This window comes from Oryzias latipes, chromosome 13 (assembly GCF_002234675.1).
Source record: "Oryzias latipes chromosome 13, ASM223467v1".
Lineage (NCBI taxonomy): Eukaryota > Metazoa > Chordata > Actinopteri > Beloniformes > Adrianichthyidae > Oryzias > Oryzias latipes.
The window spans coordinates 8,827,727-8,852,931 of NC_019871.2; the positions used below are offsets into that span (position 1 = coordinate 8,827,727).

The 25,205-nt window shown below is 37.2% G+C and overlaps 2 protein-coding genes across 2 annotated transcripts; one reads left to right on the forward strand and one right to left on the reverse strand.

The window, feature by feature from the left end:
* Window positions 1–6,480: 6,480 nt before the first annotated feature.
* LOC105355389 (WD repeat-containing protein on Y chromosome-like) lies at window positions 6,481–7,865 on the reverse strand. The gene is made up of 3 exons (XM_023961708.1): window positions 7,533–7,865; window positions 7,346–7,451; window positions 6,481–7,080 (listed from the first exon to the last, which is right to left on the reverse strand). The coding sequence occupies exons 1-3, from the start codon at window positions 7,589–7,591 to the stop codon at window positions 6,880–6,882; spliced, it is 366 nt and encodes a 121-aa protein (XP_023817476.1). The 5' UTR covers window positions 7,592–7,865; the 3' UTR covers window positions 6,481–6,879.
* Window positions 7,866–21,322: 13,457 nt separating this feature from the next.
* LOC101156596 (high mobility group protein B1) lies at window positions 21,323–23,805 on the forward strand. The gene is made up of 5 exons (XM_004075302.4): window positions 21,323–21,533; window positions 22,481–22,637; window positions 22,716–22,861; window positions 22,955–23,129; window positions 23,241–23,805. Exons 2-5 carry the CDS (start codon window positions 22,491–22,493, stop codon window positions 23,355–23,357), a joined length of 585 nt encoding a protein of 194 aa, XP_004075350.1. The 5' UTR covers window positions 21,323–21,533; window positions 22,481–22,490; the 3' UTR covers window positions 23,358–23,805.
* Window positions 23,806–25,205: the final 1,400 nt, after the last annotated feature.

The following is a 25,205-nucleotide window of genomic DNA, read 5'->3' on the forward strand; positions in this document are numbered from 1 at the left end:
ATATTTATAAAGTTCTAACAATACCTATTTTGTTTGTATTTTATGTATAATTTGATATGTAATGTATTTTATGTATAATCTTTGTTGTAGCTTTGGATGATAACATTAGTTTAAGGACTTCATGACACAAACCTCGGGTTCCAGATGAGAGAAGACTTTCATGAGAGGAAAGCCGCTCTAACTTCGGGTTACTCAAGAAAAGCATGCTGGGAACACTTAGATCCAATTCTTCATCTGTTTTAGAAAACAACACAAAAGAAAAGACAAATGTAGTTCTTTAATAACACCAAACCTGGTGATAATCTATATTGACATGGCTGAATTTATAAATTACCTTCAGCATTGTGATGCTTTTGTTCAACAGGACCAACAAAGCGACAGAGAATACACCCGGAAACTGCATTCCATACAATAATCTCTCCATCGCAGCTGCTGGTGGCAAGGAGAGATGGAGGACAGTGTGCCACACAAAGGATGTCGTCTTTGTGGCCATTTATCTGAAAAGACACAAATGTTGTTGCTTTGTATCTTTTGTAGAGATTGTTTGAATTCATTGTTTGCATGGTGGTGCAGTGGTTAGCACTCTTGCGTCACAAAAAGAAGACCCCGGTTCAACTAAACACCAAACAACTAAACACCATTGGGGGACGTTTCTGTGTGGAGTTCATGCTCATGCATGTTCTCTCCGTGCATGCGTGGGTTTTTGACCGGCTTCCTCCCACCGTTCAAAAACATACTTCTTAGGTTAATTGGTTACTAGGTGTGAGTGTGCGTAGGTGTGTTATAAATAACAACAGACTGCAACAGAGCCTATCCTGGCCACTGCTCCAGCAGCCCTCTGACCTCGAAAGGGACAAAAGGGGTTTAGAAGGTGATTGCATGTCTACATGATGAAGATCTTCTCATTTCAACTTGAACTAGTTCTGTGTTAACCAGTTAAAAGCTGATTCGCCGTGGCAACCCCTGACGGAAGCTTATTCTCTTTTTTTTTTTTTTTGTCAATACCCATAAGTCATGCAGATACAGAGTAACCCTTGCTTTTAATTGGAAATGAGTTGCTAAGTACAATGGACAACCCTGTTTTGTTTTAGGAGTGCAAATAATGACTCTCAGGAGCCACAGCTAGTCCAAAATATGTAAATCTGTGGGCATTCATAGTTTTTCTGAACATATTGAAGCAATGTATCAGCTTGCAATGATTCTGACTGAACGAAGTGGAGTAGAAGAGTGAAATGCGAATAACAGTCAAACTTAAATGTTGTTTCCCTTTCGGCTTTTCCCATCAGGGGTCGCCACAGCGAACGAGTCGCATGGTAAACTTGGCAACGTTTTACGCCGGATGCCCTTCCTGACGCAACCCTCTCAAAGCAACCGGGCTTGGGACCGGCACAGAAGTGGAGAAGGGAATAGGGAGCAGCCCGGAGTCGAACCCTGGTTTCACAGTTGGAAGGCGCTGCAAACCAGCACGAGCTAAACCGGCTCCAACAGTCAAACTTAAATAACGGATGAATTAAAGTAAACTTTAAGGCAAAACGTGAAGGAGGTTCATAAATCATCTTCAAATATGTTGCAAATCATATGACAACTGATGAAAAAAACGCTCCTCCTGTTCTTCTAACATTGATGCAAAGAGATTTATTTTATTTATTAACTGTTTTTATTAAACCTAACATGGGGACTACCTTGATGAAATACTGCTAACATGAGCTTGTTTGTGGCACAACATAGCAGCTGGCACTTTTTTAAATGTCTGCCAAAAGGAAACAATTAACTCATCTGGGTCATGTTTTGAAAATTTTATAACCCGCAACACAACACTGACCATCTGGCACAGCAGAAAACTCTCGGTTGAGATGAGATCGCTTGGAGGAAAAGACAGAAAGGCAATCAAAGAAAACAATCCATTGATCTCTATTCTGCATGTCTCTGAGAAATGAATTTAGAGAGCTGTCTGTAGATAATCAAAGGCTTTATTTTTTCCCCTCTGCAACAGTGAGGCATTTTTTTTCTGTGGTAATGATGGATATCTTCAGGTTTGACTGTAGCTATCAGCGGTTATAAAAGAGATTTAAGGGCTGTGAAAGTCACCTCTTCCAATGAGAACTGGATTCTGTTTCCTCTGTGAGGCTCATGCAAAGAAGCACATGCCCTGCAGTCAGAGATAACTAGACCACATTACACAGGAAAAATCAGATAAGGGAACTGTCATCCACTCTCTGACTTTCTGGAAATGGATTATGCAGCTCTGGAAGTGTGATTCATCCTCAAGGAATAAAACAAGAAAAAAATGACAGTGTGAATTACTTCTATCCGATAAACACTAAAAGTTTGCTTTTTTTCCATAGTGATGAGTATACATCTTTTGAAACTGTCATCATCATTTATTATTTTTCATAAGCATTTTGAGCAATTTACAGAGAATTTACAGTTTTAATAAGTAAAAGTTAGATTGTCATGAAATATGATTTTGATGTGGAAACTGCTGAAGCCATTGCCTGAAGCAATTTGTAATTTTCTCTGCAGTATTAGATTGAAATGTTACTTTAAGTGCATCTTTTAGAATGTTTTTAAATCAACTGTTTAATATGCTCAATCTGCCAGAATATTCAGGTATTTATCCATTTTCAGAACCCACTGAATCCCTTTTGGGGTTAGAGGAGCCAACCAAGCTATTGTTGGACAAAGTTATGGTGCACTCTGACAGGTTGCCAGTCTGTTGCAGGGCCACACACAGTCTCCCACACACACACTTATAGGGCAATTTAGTGACACCAATTAGCATGTTTTTGGACTGTGGGAGGGAGCCAGAGCAAACCCAAGTCCACAGAGAAAGGTCCCCAGCCGAGGTTTGAACCCTTCTCGCTGTGAGGTGAGAGCCCTAACCACCGTTCCACCGTGCAGCCCATTCTGTCAGAATATGTCACATGAAAACAAAACTATTGTGTAAAATGTTTACTGGAACGTCCTGCCATGAAGGCCGTGGCTTCTGGACATAACGGGAGTCCTCAGGGAAGTCCTGATGATTAAAATATTAGGAGAACAGAGTATACTATAAGTTTCATTTATTTTTGGGGGCATTGCATTTGTAAAAAAAAATCAGATTTAGAAAAAAAAAACAGAAGTAAAAAGTTAGAATGTTTAAATGTGGTTTTGCTCTGTTTTTAATTTCTTTAAAGTTTACCAAGGCACTGTGATGAAAAAACTAGGCTTGGCACATGGTTCTAACAATGCACAAAACTAAAATGATATGTTACGGTATAAGACGAAAAAGTACAAATAATTGCAGAGGGAGTTTTTTTTAAATCTCTTTTGTACTCACTGGGTAAATGTCAATCCTTCGGTCTCTTCCAACAGACACCACATAGCTTCAAACAGAAATTGCATTAGCTTAGAGTGGGTTTGTACAATAAAGACATTCCACAGACTCCTATTCAACACTTACAAGTTTGTGTGAACTTTGACAAGGATGCAGTCACACACTGCTCGATTTTTCCCATCTATGGGGAAGAATAAATTTGAAAGTTTCTCCTACTTTGAGATAAAGAGAAAAACTTTTGGAACTGACCTTTCTTTAGTGTCTTTAGGCACTGACCACTGTTGAAATTCCAAATCTTCAAAGATCCATCTCTTCTACCTGTGATAAGTCTATATATACATGCATATATATTTCCTTCTGTTTTTTTATTTCAAACTGATGAAATAAAATAAAAAAAAAACATCATAAACAGAAGTGTAACAATGAGTGGCAAAATGCAAAGCTTTAGGGATTTGGATGCGGTTAAAAACGTAGTCCAAGTTTGAGTCCAAGCCCTTTTCAAGTAGGATCAAAATTACATTTTTAAAAAGAGTATTCTTAGAGAAGTACAAGAAATAAAAACATACACTGAAAAAACTCATTTATGGATGCAAAAAACATCAATTTATTTAGCTGATTCCCTTATTTAAATTAAATAAAATACCCTTTATATTACTTTTTTTTTTAATGAATTGACCATTTTTAATGTCTTCCCTGTTCCATATCCCACATATTGGTTACCATGTCTAAATCCCTCTTGTGAAGGTACAGGGAAGTTTAGCATTTATTCTTACAGTTAGTTTAGTTAAAACATATTTGATCCTCTCAGACCATACACATTAACTCTTAAATGTATTCTCTTTGGTAATTGTTTATTTTTGATTTTGGACATGATTAGAATTTTATGCAAGTCTCCAAATTTTAATATTTTGGATTTACTAAACAGCCCCACACAGTAGATCATGTATGGAAGAATGTACTCTAAGTGTACAGTAATGATTTATTTAAAACCTGTCTAACTTTGTGAGAAATGTAAATTGATTTACGTAGATGTTTTATAATTTATGTAAATTGTGTTTCTTCCAACTCAAGTTTTTATCAGTTATTATTTCTAAGACTATTTCAATTTCTTCATCATTAATCATGTATGTCTTTTGTTGTTTTATGTTAATTTATTCATATAAAACCAACTCTTAAATTTAGTTAGTTCTTTTTTCAGTTGCATCCAAAATTATCTCCACAACAAAACATCTGCAAATTTATTTGTTTTTAACAAAATGGAAACTTTACAAATATTATAGATTAACAGAATAAATTGTAATGGCCTCAGCACCAAACCTTGAGAAACACAAAACCTAATTGGTATTAATTTTAATTATACCTGCTGTATTTAACCTACTACACACTCCTTCAAATGCCTATGACAACGTCTATGAAACTACTTTACCTCCTCCCTTTGTCATCCATTGTCATGCATGTGATGGTAGCACCATGTGAACTTCCAATTTCAAAGACCTGGGGCCTGTTTCAGAAAGGAGGTTCGACCAACTCTGAGGTTGAACTTGAACTCTGAGTTGGTCAATCGGGAGATTAACAACTCTGAGTTTTCTGTTTCAGAGAAGCTGATCCGAGTTAGGTCAATCAACTCTGAGTGGACTGATTTGGAGGTGAGCGTGCGCACCGCGACTATAAGAAGCCATTATCAATGGAGCGCAGATATCACGAGTCACCATGGCAACCGTGAAAAAAAGAGGTCTGCATATTTTTCGCCAGCTGAACTTGACGTGCTGCTGCAGAGTTACAGTGAATATGAGCACATATTCCGGAAGAAAAGCAACACCGCTGCATCTGCAAAACAGAGACAGTTAGCGTGGGAAAACACAGCTGCTCAAGTTAATGCCTAAGTTTGCATTTAAATCATTGTTATAAAATATTAGCTGTAATAACTTTTTAAATAGCGTACGGTGTGAAATAAAAAATGGTGATATTTAGGAGTACTTTTGAAGTGTTTTTCCTGGTGTAAATGCATGAAATGCTGCATAGTGTACAGAACCAATCTGGGGAAAAATGCCTTTAACGTCGGTAATGTTTAGAGGACTTTCTTGTTAACCTTCCCCTCTTGCAAACGTTGGTCAGTTTAATATTAATACATGCAATTGTGTTTTTAAAAGTGAACTTTTGTCTACTGTTGAACCTTTCGCTGCGCGAAGGCTTCTCCTTTCTTTTCTCTCGTCTTTCCGACCGACCGTGGTCAGAAGCGCAGGGGAGATTTCCTTCAGGGCCGAAGGGAATTCTCCTTCGGGGTTCACTTCCCGTTGGAAACCCTCAACCTCCAGAGCGGATTAAGAATGACTCCAAAACAGTTATTCTGGGAATGACACCTTCTCTTTATTTAACTAAGTGCTCCGTCCTCCGAACACACAATATATACCACGCACACACCTCTGCTCCGTGCTCACCCCCCCCCCCCCCCATCTGCACCTGCAATCACCCCTCCCCTTGTCTCTCGCAGCTCGCACCCCGCTCAGCACACACACGCTGCAACACTACCCTTGTATTGATCAAGTGGTATAGGTTTATACGGGATTAAGAAAGTAAGCAGTGCTAGCAAATTGTGTTTCCATAAAATAATTGTTACATTAATCTAATTCAATGTCCCTGATTTCATTTTCACGTAGATGCAATCCTGCAGGAATTAAAATAACATGGCAGCAGTTAAAAGTGAAAAAGAAATCGAGTCTTCTCAAAATCCTCGTACGAGGTAAATATAATTCTCTACAAATTAATGCAGCCTCCTCGTCTATTGGGTCCTCCAAAAAAGGACAAGCCATTCTTGTCACTTAGACTGTCTCTGTGTGACGGAAATGTGGGCAATGAAGGTTAAAGCGAAAAATACGTCGTTCGTCTTTAAAAAGGGGAGGGGACCAGCAGAAACTTCGAGTTTGGAGAATAAAACCTGCTCCCGACCAGGTTAGGTTCACAGCATAAGTAACCATGGATACGGACTCCGAGTAGAAGTTACCTCTCTTTCAGAAACGGGTTTGACTTACTCTGCTTTCTCTGGTTTAACAAACCTCCCATTCTGAAACGGAAAAACCCAGGGTTTCCCTGATTTCAGGGTTAATGCACTCAGAGTTTACACTTAACCTCCTTTCTGAAACAGGCCCCTGGCGCCCAGTGTCCAAGTCCCAAACCTTCAGCACCTACAAACCAGTCAGAATCAATCGCCCTTTACAAACAAACAGATTGCGTTTATTTATTTATTTATTTATTTATTTATTTATTTTTGTTAAGTTGCTCAGCATGCTGCCATGCACTCATTTACTCACTGAGCCCTCACCACAGCTCACGACTTGGCGGAATTCCTCGCTGTAGCAGCAGCACAAAACAGGTTCATTATGTGATTCAGTCAAGCGACGGCGAGGCTGTGGTCTGACAGGAGAGAGGCAAAACTAAATTAATGAGCGACGTTAATGCGAAGCTCTTTCTTTAAGTAAAAGTCTTAAATGTCCATTTGAATAGTGGAAGTGGAGAGTCAAATCCAACAAGGGAAGGTCTGTATTACCATTAATTGTATGTGTTGCCTACTTGAACAGGGGGCTAAAAGTTGAACTGAGAGAAACAAAAAAAGACCTGGGCTTCAGCTTGAGCACAGCTATGCTGTCTGCAGCAATGTACAGAGATTTCATGGCAGGGGAATAGTGGCATGCAGATATTTCTCCATAAATGCTGCTGGCCTTAGATTCTCCTGTGAAAAGGCAGCACTCATCCTGAATGTGCCAAATCTGAAATGAGAGCAAGAGAAGAGTGATGGAAGGTCACTCACGTCTTTACAAAAGTATTCCCTATTTGCAGCTATAACTTCAATTCAAGTTTGTAGGAGTTTGGCAAAGTAGATGAGGAATTATATGCAGGGAGTTTTATATAATGACTGACTGAATATGTAAATCGTTTTGGCTGATATTTGTTTTGCATTGTGTAATTCAGTTTATTTATGAATTAAAAGTCAGAATCTTCAGGATCTAAATTTAAAAAAAGAAAAGAAGTTACTTTCACAGTGCAGTCTACAGAGACAGAGACAATCTGACTGTCCTCTGAGGAGATCCAAAGGAAGAAGATGGGAGCTGAGTGACCTTTCAAAATGCCGGTAGGTTTCCTGAAAAGAAAAACGAAAATCAAGTAAACAGAAAGTAGATTTCTACATAAAAATACCAACGACTATAACCTGGTTCCTCACCCAGGAAAGTGTGGGTGCCACAGACGTATGAGTCTGTCCATGCCTCCAGTCACCAGCATTTTGGGCTTCAAACAAAGGTCAAAAGCCTTCACACCTTTGCAGATGGTGAAAATAGTGTGATCACATGGCGCTGGAGCCTGCGGAGGTGCGCTCGTTTTGACTTTTCTGGATCTGCCCAAATCGCGGGCCTCTTGAATCTCCTTTAACTGCTTTGCTGAGTCTGTCAGAGGACACAAACGGCCTCAAGAAGGAATGCATGAAAGAAAAAGGAGCATTACATTACCATAATGTGTGGGCATTGATCACAATATGCTTGGAGTGCAGGGCTAAGTCATCATCAGCAAGAGGACACACCACGCCATCTCACGCATGCTGGCATCGATTGGCGAATTTGTTATGGATGCGTCATAATGAGTCATCCTGCAGATATTTAGGCCGATTGTCCAACACAGAGTTCAATTTCTGAACAATCTTATTTGTTTACTGATATGTTAATGAAAGAATATGAATGAGTTTCCTCTCTTGTTTTTTTGTTTTTTGGGTATATGACCATCAGATGAGTACAGTAAAAAGTAAAAACTATTTAAAATTAGGTTTATTTGCAGAGACATGCACAAGTATTTACCTAAAACCAAAGAAGAAGATTCTTCATTTGATGAGGAGGCAACAATTTCAAAGCTGTGGAAATATTTGACCTAAATTGAAAAAAAAAAAAAAACATTTTTTATTGCAAAGCTGTATAAAAAAACTTAATTTCAAACCAAGCAAATATTATTCTAAAACATCTTGGATTGTTTATTTTATTTTATTTTATTTTGTCATAATCCAATCAGACAGAGCAATCCAGCCATGTTTTTATTATTATTATTATTATAATGTTCTAACGTTTAGTCACTATCATGTAATTTTTACTTTGAGGTATTTTGAAAAGTCTTTTTGGTTGTTTTGAACTGAAATTTTATTGTGCAGGAGGATTTGTTTATTTATGCATTATATTAGGAAATGTGTCAATTGACATCCTTTTCTAACTTTATTTGCATTATTATATTACACTAGTAGTACGAATGTAATTTTAATATACATTTAATCATCAAATGAGACACTGAAGACAGGAATTGCTGCTATTTTCTTCTACTTATTTATATAAAAGGGTTTAATGAAGTTAAATATCCCATTAAACCGGTGTAAAGGCAATTTAACATCGTAATTTGTTCAGATTTCCACTGATGCTTTCAGAGTTTGGTTATGCTTAATTAAATGTAATGGTTGTGGGTTTTACAACCCGCAAAAATCACTTAAGAATACACAAGTGAAATTACGCCATGAGGTCTGGCAAGTAGTTTTGAGAGCTGGAAGAGACAATTGTCTTTGGGCACAGACCTGGCAGAGGATGACAGATCATGTTTTCCTTCTGACTCCTTCAGTCATTTCAACATGAAAGAAGTCATTGACAATGTCTTTAATCTAAAACTGAACATGGATTAACGGAGTTAGTTTGTGTCCCCTGATTACAGAAACCCTGCAGGGCAGGCATGGTGCTGCAGCTTGGTGAGGGGAAGTGGTTCTAGTGAAAGAGCTGGGAGACTGGCACTAGGAAACAGTGACAGATGGATGAAAATGAATGCAGAGTTACAACCTTTCACAGAGCTCAGAACCCCATCAAACTGCACACAACCCAGTAACATTTACTAATAAAGTCTGATGTAAAATACTTGCCTTACTTGTTTGAAAACCTTTTTTTTAATTCTATTTATTTATTTATTTATTTTATTTTTAATGCTAAACTTGACCCATAGGCTAAACCTGTAAATGTAAAGTTTACCTTTGTTACCCAGTCACTGTGAGCTTTCCATCTAATAAATGTCACATCTGGAGAAAGCACAGCGCTGGAAACTGTTATGGTGGGCACATTTTCCATTTTTGGTAATACATTCCATGATCTGTAAAAAAAAAAAAAATTAAAAAAGAGAAAATTAACTGTAAAGCCTTAAACTAAGCTCGTGTCATAAAGCTCAGCTTCACAGTCTCTTTGATTGGCACTTCCCTCCAAAGTAATTATTTTTACAGACTTGGTGATATGACTCATAGCTATTTTGATGAAGAAATGTATGCAAAGTTGCTATGCAACATCACTATTGCTGCAGAAGACACCACAAAGTAAGAAAATGAGTAGAATTCGAAATTGTTTTAGCAGGAAAAAAAACCCTGATGTGGTCTAACAAGCTCTGTATAACTTCAACTTTGTGCTAAAAATGAATGTGTGGCAGAAAATGTGAGCTCAATAAAGATATCAAACTAAAGAAGAATATCCAGGTAAACAACCATATAGTAAAAGTTACTATGACATCAAGTTTTTAGTGAAAAAAAAAGATTATTTTTGTCATTTCAAAATTCTAACTTATGGTGGTTGCTAAAATTCCTACTATGTTCTAAATCCTTCTATTTTTTTCCTTTGGCAAAGGCTCTTAATACATACAGCTTTCTCTTCGAACCCCCAAAGAATTTTTATAAATGTCATGCCAAAATGTTGAAAATTTACCCCAAATTCCAAATTGTGTATTTTGCATTTCAGTCAGAAAACTCATGCAGTAAAGATTTGTTTCCATATTTCTTTTGGTTTGGCATAAGGCTCGTTCAGATACATAAAACAAAGATCTCCATAGAAAACGTAGGATATTAAACTACACCTAACGGAGCTCACAGGTGGAAGCCGGAAAGGAGGGTGGGGTGATGAACGCAGAGCTCGCGGAAATGGAAGAATGAACAGGTGAGTTAATTAGACTAAACCGCCCGCAGGGAGGAGTCACCAGGTAAACACACTGCTCGAATTGCCTTCCTGAAATACTCCCAGGGTCGTTCTTTTCTTTTTTTGGTTATTCAAAAAATGTGTTTAAGGGTGTTTTCTGACTGGGAAAACCGTTTTTTCCGGACCCAGTCCGCGTAATTTGGTCCGGATCGAGCTCCAAACCTTGTGTTTGATCCATCAAGCGGCCTTTCGTCATTCGAACCAAGAGTTGCAAAAAAAACACACAACTAAAAATCACTTCACTCATTGGTCAGGAATTACGAGGGCGGGGCAAAGCAACCAGACAGAAGTTATGGAAGTCCTTTTAATTCATTCAATCTTTATATTTCACTCAGAAGTTTTGAACGCCTGTCTTAACGTCAGGTTGAACACTTTTTACACGCTTGTTCGGTCCAGTGGAGACATGCTGCAGAGCGGTTACTGGCAAGAAGACAGCTAAGAACTGACAACAAGAGTTTATGACATATAGATTATTGGGAAAATAGTGAGAAGCAACTTATATCATGTTCAAAATTGTTTCAATGATTCTGAATTCATCTGATTATATTTCAATGAGCTGCAGTGTCTCCACATTGTGGTGTTATGGCATTGTTAAGAGAATTCTGTTAAGGAACGACAAGGTAGCTTTTGTGACAATACAAGAACAAAGTTTCATGAATTAAAATGATACAAGCTTTAAGCCTGTTTTTATGCCTTTCATTCCTTTAAATAACATGGGGAAACATGATTTTGCAGCTTTTCATAAAGCAACATTACCTGAATATATACTTAGCAGAGGATATTAAAAAGATGTTCACACATCCCTGCAACACAAAATTAACTCATCAGTGCTTCAGCCTTGACATTTACAGTCAACTTTGATTCATCTCTAACAATGAACCCACCTCTGTGTCTCCATATAGCACACAACATTTATCAGGGCCAGTGGAGCTTTGGCATGGAGGAATAAAAAACCCATTAGGAGCATCAGACACTGGTGTTTGTCAGAGATGGTGCAGAAAGTTGACCCACCTGCAATCTACAGTCAGAGGAATAGAGTCCAGGGCACTTATTTGACAACAAGGTTTTAAGGTTGGAAGTTCATAAAACTGTATCTCTCTGCTCCTGAAAGAGAAAATGGGCGTGCACAAACAATTTAGATGACTTATTGAAAAAAGAACATGCTAAAAGGCTTTTTCTGAATCTAATTTTTCCAATACCCAGTTCCAATAATGAGCTTGTTGTATTCCTCCATCAGTGTGAAATCACTTGCCCACTTTGATGTTTTACGAGCAGATCCTCCATTCTGTCAAAAGAAAAAAAAACATTTTTCTTGCTCTGACGAGCACTTTTGTATGCATGTACTGTATGTATTTATAAAGTGCTTTTTTTCACTTAAACATACAAACTTCATAGATTGATGGAGGAGAAAAACAAAATAAGTCACAATAACTGCATCATACTAAAATATTTCAGCAGATTAAATTGAGTACACTATTGGAACGGAATTAAAAAAGAAATGTAATTGTATGTATTACTTTATAAATACAATTACTTTTTGTCTGAATTGGTTTCCAATGATATATTTAAAAAAACAATCCTTCAGTATTTTTTCCGTTCAAGATGATGCTCATTAATGTCATAAGAACCAGCAGACGGCTGGTTCAGGTTGCAGCAGGTTTGTTAGCTCAGCTAAAAGTCCTCAAAGTTAAATCAGGGTCAGGCAGGCAGGGGTCAATAACAAGCAAAAGGGCATCAGAGACGTCAGGGGTATTCAGGATCCAAGCGAGAGCCAGGGCAGGCAACAGGCAGCAGCCAAACGGAGCCAGAAACGGGGTCTGGAAACAGAAGCTTATTTCCGGACACAATGCTCAGTAATGAAGGCAGAGTGGCACAAATTATACTTCCCACTGAGTGATGCTCAGCGCAGTGCAGTAGTGCAGTGAGTGATTTGTAAATGAGAGTCAGGTGTGAGGCATCCAGGAGCTGTGAGCTGGGGTTTCTAGGAGATGAAGTACATTCATGACTCTGGAGACAGTTCCCACTGGTGACCAGAGGGGGAGACAGAGCTCTGACATCTAACAATTAAGTGGAATCCTGGTTTGAATGGTCCATTGAAAATTAGCAGCAAATGATATAGAAAGGTTAAGGCAATTTGTTCTCTGAAACTATGTCTAAAATTTAAAAGTTTTACAGACCTACTCCAATAAAAATAGTATTTCTGGTGTTTTTAACATTTTTTGTTCTTCATATAAAACTCAGAGCATATGTCTTAAGAGCATTTTTTGAGTACCGGTATTTATAATTCAAATCGTTGTGAATCAGGAGGAGACGAAAAGGGTTGCATTGGGAAAAGCCTATAGCAGTGACGTAGGTGCTAAGCTCCCTGCTACTCTACATTCTGATGCATCCACTTGAAGACAAATAGATCCAAATACTGTTCCTCTTCTTGTCCTCGTCTGAGCTGGAATCTGGCCTTAAAACTACACGGCTGAATAGCTCCAACATTGTTCGCCGTTTTTGTTGCACCGCTAGTGTTAGATTGGAGTTGCGTTGGGCTAGCTGGGGAAAGTGTGATAAGAAGGATGTTTGGGAAGCAGCGGCAGTCAGTTCCACCCAGAACTCAGGCAAATGTCTAATGAACCACTGCTGCTCTGCAAAAACACTGTGCTAGAAAACGACACAGGAGTTTGGGTGAGAACAACAATTTGAATAAAAACTATTGAAAGGATTTGAAAATATTTAAAAAAAGTTTGAGGTATTTTCTAGTATTCTCTTGGTAAAGTTTTGAGCCCTCATTATAAATGTATATACATTTTTTATAATACAATACATTTTGAGACCTTTTGTGCCAACAAGGGAAAAAAAAGCTGTTGTTTTTTTAATTTTTGGAAAGCATTAATGCAATAAAATCAACTTTATTTTCATTTATGTCTTACCATTTTTTCATACTGTTCTGACCTAAGATGTAACCAGCAAAATGTGTAATATTAAAAAAATGTTTTGACAGTTATTAACATTTTTTATTATATAGTAAATTTTTTCTGAAATTATTGTTTTTTTTTTCTTGATAAGTGTAGATTTGGTCTGAAATGTGCACTGTCAGCAGATGCATAAAGTAAAAAGTAAAGAAAATGTTAAGTTTGGGGAAAGAATAAAAAGATTCAGCAAGAAGATTTCAAAAGGTTTAAAACTTACAAAAATCTGTTTGGTCCTCTGAGGTTGAAGTTTGGCACTCCAGTGACAAACGAGCCCATCTTCTCTGACCGTGAACATGTTGCCGTCGTGGGTGGAGTGGATGTTGACAATGGGAAAATCATGACTTAGAGTTTTCACTTTGGCTGGTAAAGCAAAGGCCATCTGCTTGCTGCGCCTCAAAGTTTCTTGCTTTTCTTGATATTCGTGCACCATGTGTGTGCAGAAGTCACCCTGAATCAAATAGCTTTATGTTAAATCAACATTATACTCTACTTACAAAGCAGAAATCCATGAAAAGACAAGATTATTTCAAAAGCTAATCTGGTTTAAACTAGAAATTAAACATCTTAATAACTTTAGCCGAAGCATTTATAATTTGTAACAAAAAAAAGAGAAAAATCTAACAGTAGATATTTGGATGAGACTGTAACACACAGAGACTGTGACACAGAATTAATAAAAACTAAATAAATCCCAATTTTAAGGTTTTATTTTTTGTTGCATTTGTTTCTTTTAAGCTTCAGTTACACTTGACGTGGTAAATGACTCAACAAGTGTAAACCTAATGGGAAACTAATACTGAAATATCACCTTACCCAAGAAATCTTTCCTTGATCTAAATAATCAATCTTCTTGAATAATCCATGAATCTGTTCATTGCTCTGTGAAATCCAAAAGAGGACAATGACACTTTTTTCTAGTTAATTAAGTACGGAAATATTTTTAGCCGTGGAAAGGTCAGTTAGTGAGAACATTAAGAGGGAAAAGATGTGAAGACAAATGTCGAGCTGTCTCACCGTGTTAGACAAACCAAAACACGTCTTCACTGCACGTCCAAAAGCCCTCTCATCGATGCATCTTAAGCCTCTATCTTCATATTCCTTTAGAAAACAACCCATTGTTCCATCTCAAAATAAATCACTGGGTATTTTTATTACAATCATCCCAGTACCTCGAAAGTTAGTTTGAGTTTCTGCAGACTTTCCAACGATATCTTTTCATCTAACTTAGAATGGAAAAAGAACAGATGGGGTCATTATAATTATAGATATGATTATGGACGTTATGGAAGTATCAAAGTTGAATTAAATACAATTTTCTTTTAGAGGACACAAAGTCAACTCACCAAGCAGTTTTTAAAGTCGGGGGTCTAAAAAGGAGAGAGAACCCATTAACAATAAATATTTTACAGTTCATTATCAAGGCTCTTTCCTGAGGCAATGATGTCATTGTAATGAGCACATCAGAGGCAATGGTCAAATTTGAGGTTACTTCCTTTCTTTCAATTGTCTTTCCTAGGACTTTCTCTGGTCTCCTAGCAACTGTTCTTTAATGCATGGTGGTCATATGCTTACACAAGAATATACAAAAACAGAGGGATAAACAGATTCATTTCTCAAGGATCTAGCCAGAATGGAGGTTTCCCCACAGTATTCCCTGAATTAGTGAGATAAGTGTTTAATCATCCAGAGTGATGGGGGTGCTAAAACTAGTCACATATCCTTGACTGCTTTCCAAATCCCTTTATTAGAGATGCACAACTTTGAACTCCTGAGCTCCCCCCCCTAATCTGTTATGGCACATTGCTCCTCGCATTAAGCAGGAGAGTGTGTCACATATCTGTGACTGAAAGAACTTGAGCTGGTGCATTTGCAACACAGCCTCCTGCATCATTCCATCATTCCTGTCAGGCTGAAAGCTTGACTCTGAACTGCTCAGGACCTTTTGAATGGTTGGCTCAGAGCAATGGGCTTGTTTTATGTGATCATTACTGGGTTTAAGGAGCTCACTAAGTAAAATGAGCTCGTCTGTCACTATATCGCATCCTTTTGCTTCTTACAGTTGACATGAAACCTGCATATTTCGTGATCACTACAGCACTCTGGTGACATCTTCAGGCCAAAAGCGGCAGCTCTGAAGAAGTAAAAAGCTTGAAAAGCATCAAGTCATTCACTTTTTAACCCATTTTAAAAAAACATTTAGTCCGTTTTTGGTTTTTAAAAACCACACCTGAAGGCTGTCAGCTGAACGAAAACTGCTGTGCTGCTTATTAAAGACTTGAATTTCGTCTCCAAGCGTAACAGAGTGTCTTCGCCGGTTGTGTTTCAGCAGCTCTCGCACCAACCACCCGGGCTGCTCCTTTTCCCCCTCACTGAAGCGCACATGTTTAGCTGCTGTGAAATCCTCCAAGTCCCCTGGCCTGGGCAGGTGTCTCTTCTTCTCCAGTCTATCAGCATGTGCAAAGGGGAAGCTGCAAGTTCATAATCAAACCAAAACTTTGACTCATTTTTAGTCTGTGTTGCACTGTTGTGATTGTAAATAACAAAGGTCAGACGTCCTTCTTTGCAACAGAGCCCATGTACCATGAAAAAAAAACAGCTCTTTCAGTAATATTTATAAGTAAACACTTTTTCTATTATTCTTTTGTGCTTTTTTATTTTTATTGTATGTTTAAAAGCCAAGGCAGAACAATTCATGGGGTAAATCAAGGAGCTTTATAGAAAAAGGACAAAACACATAAACACAAATTACAAGTTAAACTGTGAAATCACAAGAAGATAAGCAATCAACTCAGAAAAACAATGAGACATCCAGTACCTGAACCCAGATTTGGTTTCTAATCTTCCTGAAGCTGAAGAAGAGCGAACGTTTCTCCTCAATGACATTGCTGATCAATTCTCCTCTTTGCAAACTTTTTAACATGAACAAGGTTACTAAAATATATATATATATATACGTTTTTTTTTCCCAGTCTTACATTCAAACTGACATTAGTCAGATAGATCCAACATCAGTCTACCTGACACTGGCTCTAACATTACACCTGGCATCATGGTAACTAAGAAACCAAGAGTGACGGGAGGGACTACATAACTCAAAACATGACCAAGCACATGCAGAGAACCTGTTGACTCTGTTAGACTCACAATGCAAAGACTGAATCTTAACAAAGAAAAAATGTTTTATCTGCAGTCTTGCAAGAAAAATCGAGAATTTTTTTTTGTAAAATAATCTGAGTTTCAGAAAATGTGTCTAAGGGACTTGATTTCTATTCTTAAAGTAAGAATTTGTGGTAAGGAAATCTTTCTTACCGCACGGGCAAATTCATATATATATATATATTTTATATTTTTTTTTTTGCTCATTTCAAGAATATATATAAGATTTTATTTATTTGTATCCTGTTTTTGTGTGCATTTCAATGCTCCAAACTTACAAAACTTTGGATTCTAAATGTATAATGCAACATAATTAGATTGTGTATTATTCCAAAGTATTTAAAAAAAATTTTTTTTGAAAAACAATTTATAAACTAAAATAAAAAACTATTTTTTATTTTGCATTTTAGCATTAAATTAAAAATGGAGCAAACAGGTAATGAACGTTTTGATTTTTTTTTTTTTTAAATTAAGAAATACTTAAATTTGACAAACATATGAGACGTTATTTATTGAAAATTAACCAACAACTGTGTGTTTTTTCCTCATACAAATTGGCAGAGATTAAAGCACAACATAGCACATTTCCTTGGTGGACACAGCATTTCACAACACCAAACTTTTGATCATGTTTTGGACACAGCCTTGTTATAAAATGGATGAAAGAGTTGATTGGGGCAGCAGAAAATGAGAATGATGAAACGGGGAAGGCGGAAAAAGAACGGCCCGGTTGAGTTCTAATTTGGTGCCGCAAACACACTCGATACAAACATCAAACAGTGAGTCGAGTCTAAAGTCACACTTCAATAATCAGCAGTGGTCAGAGAGGTGGCTACATAATTGGACATGTTGATTAAATGTGTATCTGGATCTTGTTTAAAGTACATGAAAGGAGCTTATTAAAACTGCCAATATTTTAGTGTGGTTCCAGCCAGCTTGATATCCTCTGCAGAGAAAAAGAAGACTGCATGCCTGCAGGAATCTTCTTTTTTTTCTTTTTATTTGGACAAATGTCAGATATAATGCTTTTACTGTTTGCTTTCTGTGAACGCACAAAAAAATAAAACAGTCTTTTGTGTGTTAGAAAGAAGTATTTTTCAATAAAATACTAAATTCTGACCTTCCTGAGATTGATTTGACCTAAAACCTGGAGGAACAGTCTAAAAAACTGCTACCATGTAACTTTTATATTCTTACACATGTGATCACAGTTCTTATGCTGAGTGCAAATGAGTGATTGTAATCGTAGGAACAACAACACACTTGGATTGTGGCTCACATACAGCGACGGTAATGGTGGTTCTGATCATCTTTTCTTATCTGAGAGCAGACTTTACCACAGCAGCCCCCATGTGGAGTTCTGTTACTGCATTGAATACATTTGCAAGCATCTCTGCTTTTTGATTTGGCTTGTTAAAAGTACCAGCCTTAGTTGATATGGGTGCCCTGGCTTCCAATCCTGTTTTGCATAGGTACAATCTGTCCATCTGCCATATTACTTCCATCACATCCTATCAAAATAAAATAAAAAAACAAAAACACACAATTTCATTTTCTGAATTCATCTTTTGCAAAACATTAAGATAAAAAATGACTAAAGCAGCAAAACACGTTCTACCTCGATACATTCCCGTGAAGTCACGTTTGTAGATGGAGCGGTACTGTGCCTTTATTGCCTCAAGAATCTTCTCCTCTGATGGGGGAGCTTCAAGAGGTACAGCTACATGCCTGGAATTCTGTAGAGCATCCCTGGGTAGAGTCCACAACATGAAAGCCTTTGAAAAAAACAGTGTAGTAGGACTGAGTTATTCAGATTTTTTACACTACCAAGTAAACATTCACCCTCTGTGGCTGTGCAACCTACAAAACCAACCTGGCTTGGATGAGGGTTGTTTCTTCTTTGTCCTGAATCAGTTATGTTAATGCTCTTGGGTTTACAGGCGGTTTTCCAGTAGAACTCCTTAGTGTATTCAGTTACACCAAGAGGTTCATAGGAGTCTTTGAATGAGGTGGACACTGGAGGTCTGCATAGGCATAAAAAGTAAAACGCATTGACACATGTTAACAGTAATTTTCTAATTTATTAATGAAGCTCGTGAAACTTACTGTGAGATGTCTGCAGCAGAGTTTGGCTGATAAACAAAATTTTTTTTGTAGGATGTTTCATAAGGTTTCCAACACTGTTTGTCATCTAAGAAAAAGACAAAAACTGAAAATAAGCTTTAGAAAATCCTAATAAAACAAAGTCACTGCTGTAAATCAGCTGGATTTTAATTGACATGTTCAACTCAATTTTAACACTAGTTGATTAGACATGCATTATTTTTTAAATTCCCATTCCAAAATTATATCTTTTTACTGATGAAAAACTGTTTAAATTGAATTAAAGTGGAAGTTCATCATTAGAAGGATGAATTATTGCATTAAAACAAACAAAGAAAACTTTTTTTACCTGACAAAATAAAAGAAATTGTTTTAATTGGTTACTGATTAGTATATTTAATTAATTAGTTTTGTATTTTCTTTTTTAATAATATCAATTCAACATTTTTCTTTTACTTCCCCATATCGAAAACTGACAAAAAGGTATGCCCATTATTTTGTTTTAAATAAAGAAACATGTTACACAATCCTAAATTAAATTAAATCCTTAAATCTTTACCAAAATAGCATAGGACATTCATTGTCACAAACCAAAGATTAAATAATTCAATTTTAAAGCCAGACCTTTCCTTTAACCTACCTTTATCTGCCATCTGAGAACTCAGTCTTATAGGGTTGTTCTGGTAGAGCTCACAATAAAAGCTTTTCAGTTTTTGCTTCCAGTTCCAGATAAAATAAATAATTTGGTGAAATATGTTCAATCCTGGGGATTTAAAAAGAGGAAACTATCAGCTTCATCTGGACTTGACTGAGCTGATCTCACTGTGCTCATGAAAACTGTCACTGAATGGGGGCTCTGTGGGGGGCCTCATTCATTAAAAATGTAACTGCACCACAAAGTCTGATATAGTTCCCCAGACACGTGATCTAATTATGCTATTTCACATTCTTTTTCAGTAGGCAGAAAAAGTTGTGCCAAAAAAAAAGTTGTGATATTGATTTATTTCGTTGATTTCTATTGTTGTTTTAAATATTTTAAAGTTGTTGTAAAGTTACAGCTTCATCTGTTAAATACTACAGTAAATCAACTAAAAATTAATAATAGTTATTTTTTGTTACAATAGTTGTTTTTTTTAGAAGAAAAAAAAACATTGTTTCAAACAAATTCAAAAGGAAAATGTTTTGGTCACCTTTCGACACATTCCCTCTGGGGTCGCCACATTGAATAAGCTTTCACTGATCCACACATTTGGTTTGGCAAAGAGTTTTTTTTACACCAGAAGCCCTTGCTGACACAACCCTTTATTTTATCTGGGATGGAGACCGGCAAAGGGAGACCCAGACTTGGACCTCCTTATGGCTACATAGGTAGGCAGCAGCGTGAAGGGTCTTGCCTAAGGACCCACACTAGATGATGCTAATCTCACCCCCTGGGAATCAAACCCTGTGCCAGTATATTTGGTGCCATCAACCTGCTTTAAATTAAAAAAAGGAAAAAAAGGTAAAGAGTAGTAAAAAAAAAAACATTAGGAGTAAACAAGAAAATTTTAGCACTCAATTAGTCAAAAAAAAAAGGTTGGAATGGATGGATGGATGGAGACAATTTTAAAAGGCTACATACTGAACTTTGATTTTGCTAAGCTATGAAAGTGCTAATATTTGAATTGGAATTGATTTATTTTAACCAATCAGAACAAAAACAATACAAAAAGGGACAAACCAAAGAGATATACACATACTAGATTGGAAAAAATGAAAGTTAAAATCCGTCTGTCTGTCTGTCTATCTATCTATCTATCCTCACACACATGTAATGCATGTGTGAGGAAATGCAATATAATTACCCTTAATCATAAATACACATATTTGTACTTAAAAATACTATACATCTCATGTGTGAAATTCAAGGCCAGGGGGCCAAATGTGGCCCGCCATGTCATTTTATGTGGCCCACGAGGGCATAAAAGTTTTTGATTTCTTTAAAAAAATGTTTTTAGTCAATTCATATTATTTATGTTGCTGTTGTAATTATTCAATGTTTGCAGGTCTTATGTGTGTATGCAGACAAATTGTTGTCATCCAACCATCAGTTGGATGTGTGCAGCCTTTTTTTGTCAAATGTTACATGTGTACTACATGTTCTTTCGAGCTCAGTTTCATGTTATTTTTCTTTGTTCACTTGGACAGTTGGACCCTTCATTTATAGGGTTATGTGGGTTTTAATAAGCGGACAAAATTTAAAAGGATTTCTGCTGGGATAACAAGCAAACATGTTTTCTATGCAACTGTAATTGTTACTTTAAAAAATTAGAATAAATAAATAATGAGTTGTTTAACATTAAGGAGTAGTTACATTTATTTTTCATTACACTTAGTTACATGTATAAGTTATATCTGGCCCTTTGAAGACCCCCCCTATGCTGATGTGGCCCTCGGTGAAAATGAGTTTGACACCCCTGCTTTACATGATGCATTGAATTCATTAAATGGGAGGTTTGCCAAAAAGGAAATGAAAGTATAAAATCCCACCCCTATTATGCTTTACTTAACCATTTGACTTGTTTATTTTAGTTATCACATTTCTGTTCATAACTTCTAACTATTAAAGTTACAAATGACCAGCTAAGACAACTTTTAGCTGTTTAAAAACGTGTTTAAAATTCAGAGAAAGGGTTTTTTCAAAGCCCCCCCCCCCCGTGTGTGTCATGTGTCCCATCACTGATGGACGCTGACAGTTGGTCCAGCTTCAAGTTTGGCGCCACCGAGCTGCCGTATTCCGGGGCAGCCAACCGCACATCCAGCCCGGCCGAGGCAGCCAGTGCCCAATAGGATACTCCAAGGAGTTGGCGGCAGCCAATGTCCGACAGCCGAGCGTTCCGCTCAGGATAAACACAGCCCGATCCCCTCAGCCGAACGACCGCGGCAAGGGACGGTGCTATTAGTCCCATTGTTTGAGACGAGCAGCCGGCTGAGGGGGTAAGCATCCTAAGCGGTTTCCGAGTAAACATTAACGACGTAATGATGGTCAAAGCACCGGGCGGTGATTTAATTTATACTAAGTCTCTGACTGATAAATTACATATGTTGCTAAGTGTTACACAAGAAGATCACTGACGACCTTGGCTTCGGTTTTGGATTTTTTCTCAACATAGACGATGTCCAAACCACTGCATGTTTTGGTTCAGCTGTGTCATCTTGGGGAAGCCACAGGCAGCAGCAGGCAGCGAGCAGCTAGGAGCTGGTGCTGCTGCTAGCTTTTGCCGTAACGGTAACCGCTGCGGAACGCTCTCAGTCAGTGTCAGGCGCTGGACATTTCCCCCCGTTCTTTTTCAACAGTTTCAACCAATAATTATAGCTAATCATTGAGTTTCCCGTTGAAAGTTTTCGTAAAGGCATGTTGTTGAAGGAGGTGGGGGACGTAAAAGCTTTTGTTTGAATGGCGTCGCCAGCCCATTGTTAGCGGTCTAATCAGCCATTTTAATGAGGATCTCGTCAGATTAGCATCGCGGCGGGCTAGTTTAGCTCCGAGCTAATGCTAACGAGCAGCTAGCGGGCAATCACAAGAGGAGGCAGGCAGACGCTAATGCCTTTGCGTTCATGTCCAATCTGAAGCCGGCTCTGACTGTCATTTAGGAAGATGCACCACCAAACAAATACAAAACTAAACTTATCTTGCTACTTTTACCTCAGTTTTTTGGGGGGAGGGGGGACAACGTCGTATCTTTATGCATATATTTTCAAAGAAGCATCATTTTTGGCCTCCTCATACATAGATCATCAGACACCCCCCCTCCCCTACCTCCTTGTTTAAACAATAGATGGGACTGACAAAGCAGCAGGGAGACAGTTGAGCTAAGGAATATTAGCATACTGGCTCTACTATTGCATGATTTTTGTCATACATCTATATTTTCTTCCCTAAGTTAAGCCAAGATGGTGAAGGATCCAAAAAAGCCAAGGGGCAAAATGTCCTCATATGCTTACTTTGTGCAAACATGCCGAGAGGAGCACAAGAAGAAACACCCTGATGCTTCAGTCAATTTTTCGGAATTCTCCAAGAAATGCTCTGAGCGATGGAAGGTATAAAAAAAATATTTATGATTTCTTCTTAATATAAAATCTCCTTTTTAAAGTGTTTTTATTTATTATCCCTTCTAGACAATGTCACCTAAAGAGAAAGGCAAGTTTGAAGATATGGCCAAACAAGACAAGGTGCGTTATGAGAGAGAAATGAAGAATTATGTACCCCCCAAGGGGCAGAAGAAGAAACGATTCAAGGACCCAAATGCTCCAAAGAGACCGCCGTATGTTCTCTCCCTCCTCTTTTTTTCTCAGTCCTTTCATCTAGTTTTCTTCATTTCCTGTAGCTGTAGCTTAAACACATTTTCCCCCCACAGGTCTGCTTTCTTTCTTTTCTGTGCAGATTTTCGCCCCAAAATAAAAAGTGAAAGCCCCGGACTTTCCATTGGCGACACCGCCAAGAAACTCGGGGAGATGTGGAACAGCTCGTCTGCGGAGGAGAAGCAGCCGTACGAGAAGAAGGCGGCCAAATTGAAGGAGAAATATGACAAAGTGAGTACAAGAAAGAAAAATGTCTGTTTCTGTCTCAAAGATTTTTTACTTTGAAGATTTGATTTAAGATAACATCAGTTGTTCTAAACCCATTTTCGGTTCTCTTCAAAGGACATCGTTGCTTACCGTACAAAAGGCAAAGTCGATTCAGAATCAGCTTCTGCCGCTGATGAAGAGGAAGAAGGAGAGGAGGAGGAGGAGGAAGAGGAAGAAGATGAGGATGATTAGTGCATTATGTGTGGATTGGACCTGAATTTTTGTTTATGCCATAAAATCCTAATGTACTCGATTCATCTTGAAGCAAAACTCTGAACAAAAACCATGTGTATATTTAATGTTTTAAAAATGTACAGTGTTGCTTTGTTTTCTTTTTGTTTTTTTGTAAAGTTATCACTACATATCCTAAGTTTAAGGGTTTTCTAGTGATAGAATTTTATTCCTGCCATAATGAACAACTATTTAGGACTACATATCAGTATGAAAGTAACTAGTGTCTAGATGTTTCGACTCAAAAATGAGATTACAGAGTTGGTTGTGTACAATGTTTTTTCTTTTTTTTTAAGAAATATTTTTTTATGTATTGTCCTGGGGTCTTTTTATTCTTTGAATACCACTCTAATATCAAATGCAGCTGTTGACATTTAAGAATGTCTCAATAAAGTTTTTTTAAGACTTGTTTTTCTTTACATCTCTGTTTTTGAGGGAGCCATAAAAACAAGTATTGCAAATTCTTTAAATAATTAGATTTTATGTAGTTTAGGTTTTGTAAAATAATATGAAAGCTAGTTAAAGCTGATTTTATTCAGAATGTTCTAAAAGGGAAAATAAAAATGCATTTTTTTTGGGAAGTTTCCATAAAAAGATGAGAAAATCAATGGCAAACATCAGTTTATAGCTGCAATTTACATTAAAGGAAACTTTTTGTTATTGATTTATGAACATTAATCTTGCAGATAACATTATAGTCAGTACAGCACAGTTACAGCCCTTATATATTGTTTTATTCTCAGGTTTCATTGATTTACTTTGAAAAACAAGTGTATTTTGGTCCAGAAATTCTTGAGTACAAATGGTAAAAGTATGTGCCTATCAAGAAAAAGCTACTCACAAGGAAGCAACATATGATGGGACATATCTGATCAGAAAATAATCAAGGAACTAATTTCCATAGTAAATTTTAGTTCCTCTCTTTTTGCAAAGACAAACATTAATAATTGGTTCTTTACTGGTTTTAAGTTCAGACTGACGGTAACTAGAGACAATCTTTCAATCCCTGTGCCCTAAAAGTCACTTAAAGCGAGCTCACGTGTCCATTTATTGGAAAATTTTCAACAGCGGTACAAAGGACTGTCCTTAGTGGGCTCTGGAAACGAGAACGAAGGCACAGTGGTTTCCTTTCAGAGAGACTAACTTAGAAACAGACTAGGACTCCTGCACTTTGTCAAGAGAAAGCTAATAAACGGTCTCTAAAGGGTCACTTTAGGACTAGTTAATCTTTTGTGGGTTATAATTATTAGATAAGCTACTAAAAATAGTTGTGTGTGAAGATACAGATTTTTCTTTTACTGATTTTAAAGTCAATTATTAGTATTTAAACACATTACCAATATAGACTTATTCCCAAATGCAATAGTTTTTTTAAATGATATTTTAATTTAAAACGAAACTATCACCCACCCCCTACTTTTCTCCTTTTATTTCCTGAATGAAAGCGGTGCGGCCCCCACCTCTGACATGCATCACAAAACGAGGTCCCTGTTCCAAAAGTCTAATCTTACCTGCAGTCTGAAGACTGTGGGAAACAGACTGTCAGGAAAACATGGTAGGACTCTCCATCTCTGCTTCTTTTTGAGCTTTGTTTTCATTTTGGGAACAATTTTGAAAGGTTATTGTGTTATTAATAATCATTGTCTGCTTGGTGGTTTTCAGCTATAAGAATTACAAGGAAGAATATCAAAAAACGTATTTCATTTAGGATTACTTGCTGAAAAGATGCAATGTGTGGAAGTTAAGTTGTTCAGTTACCAATAATGTTATGTTGCTTTTTTTTAATTATGTAGAATTTCTTGGACTTGG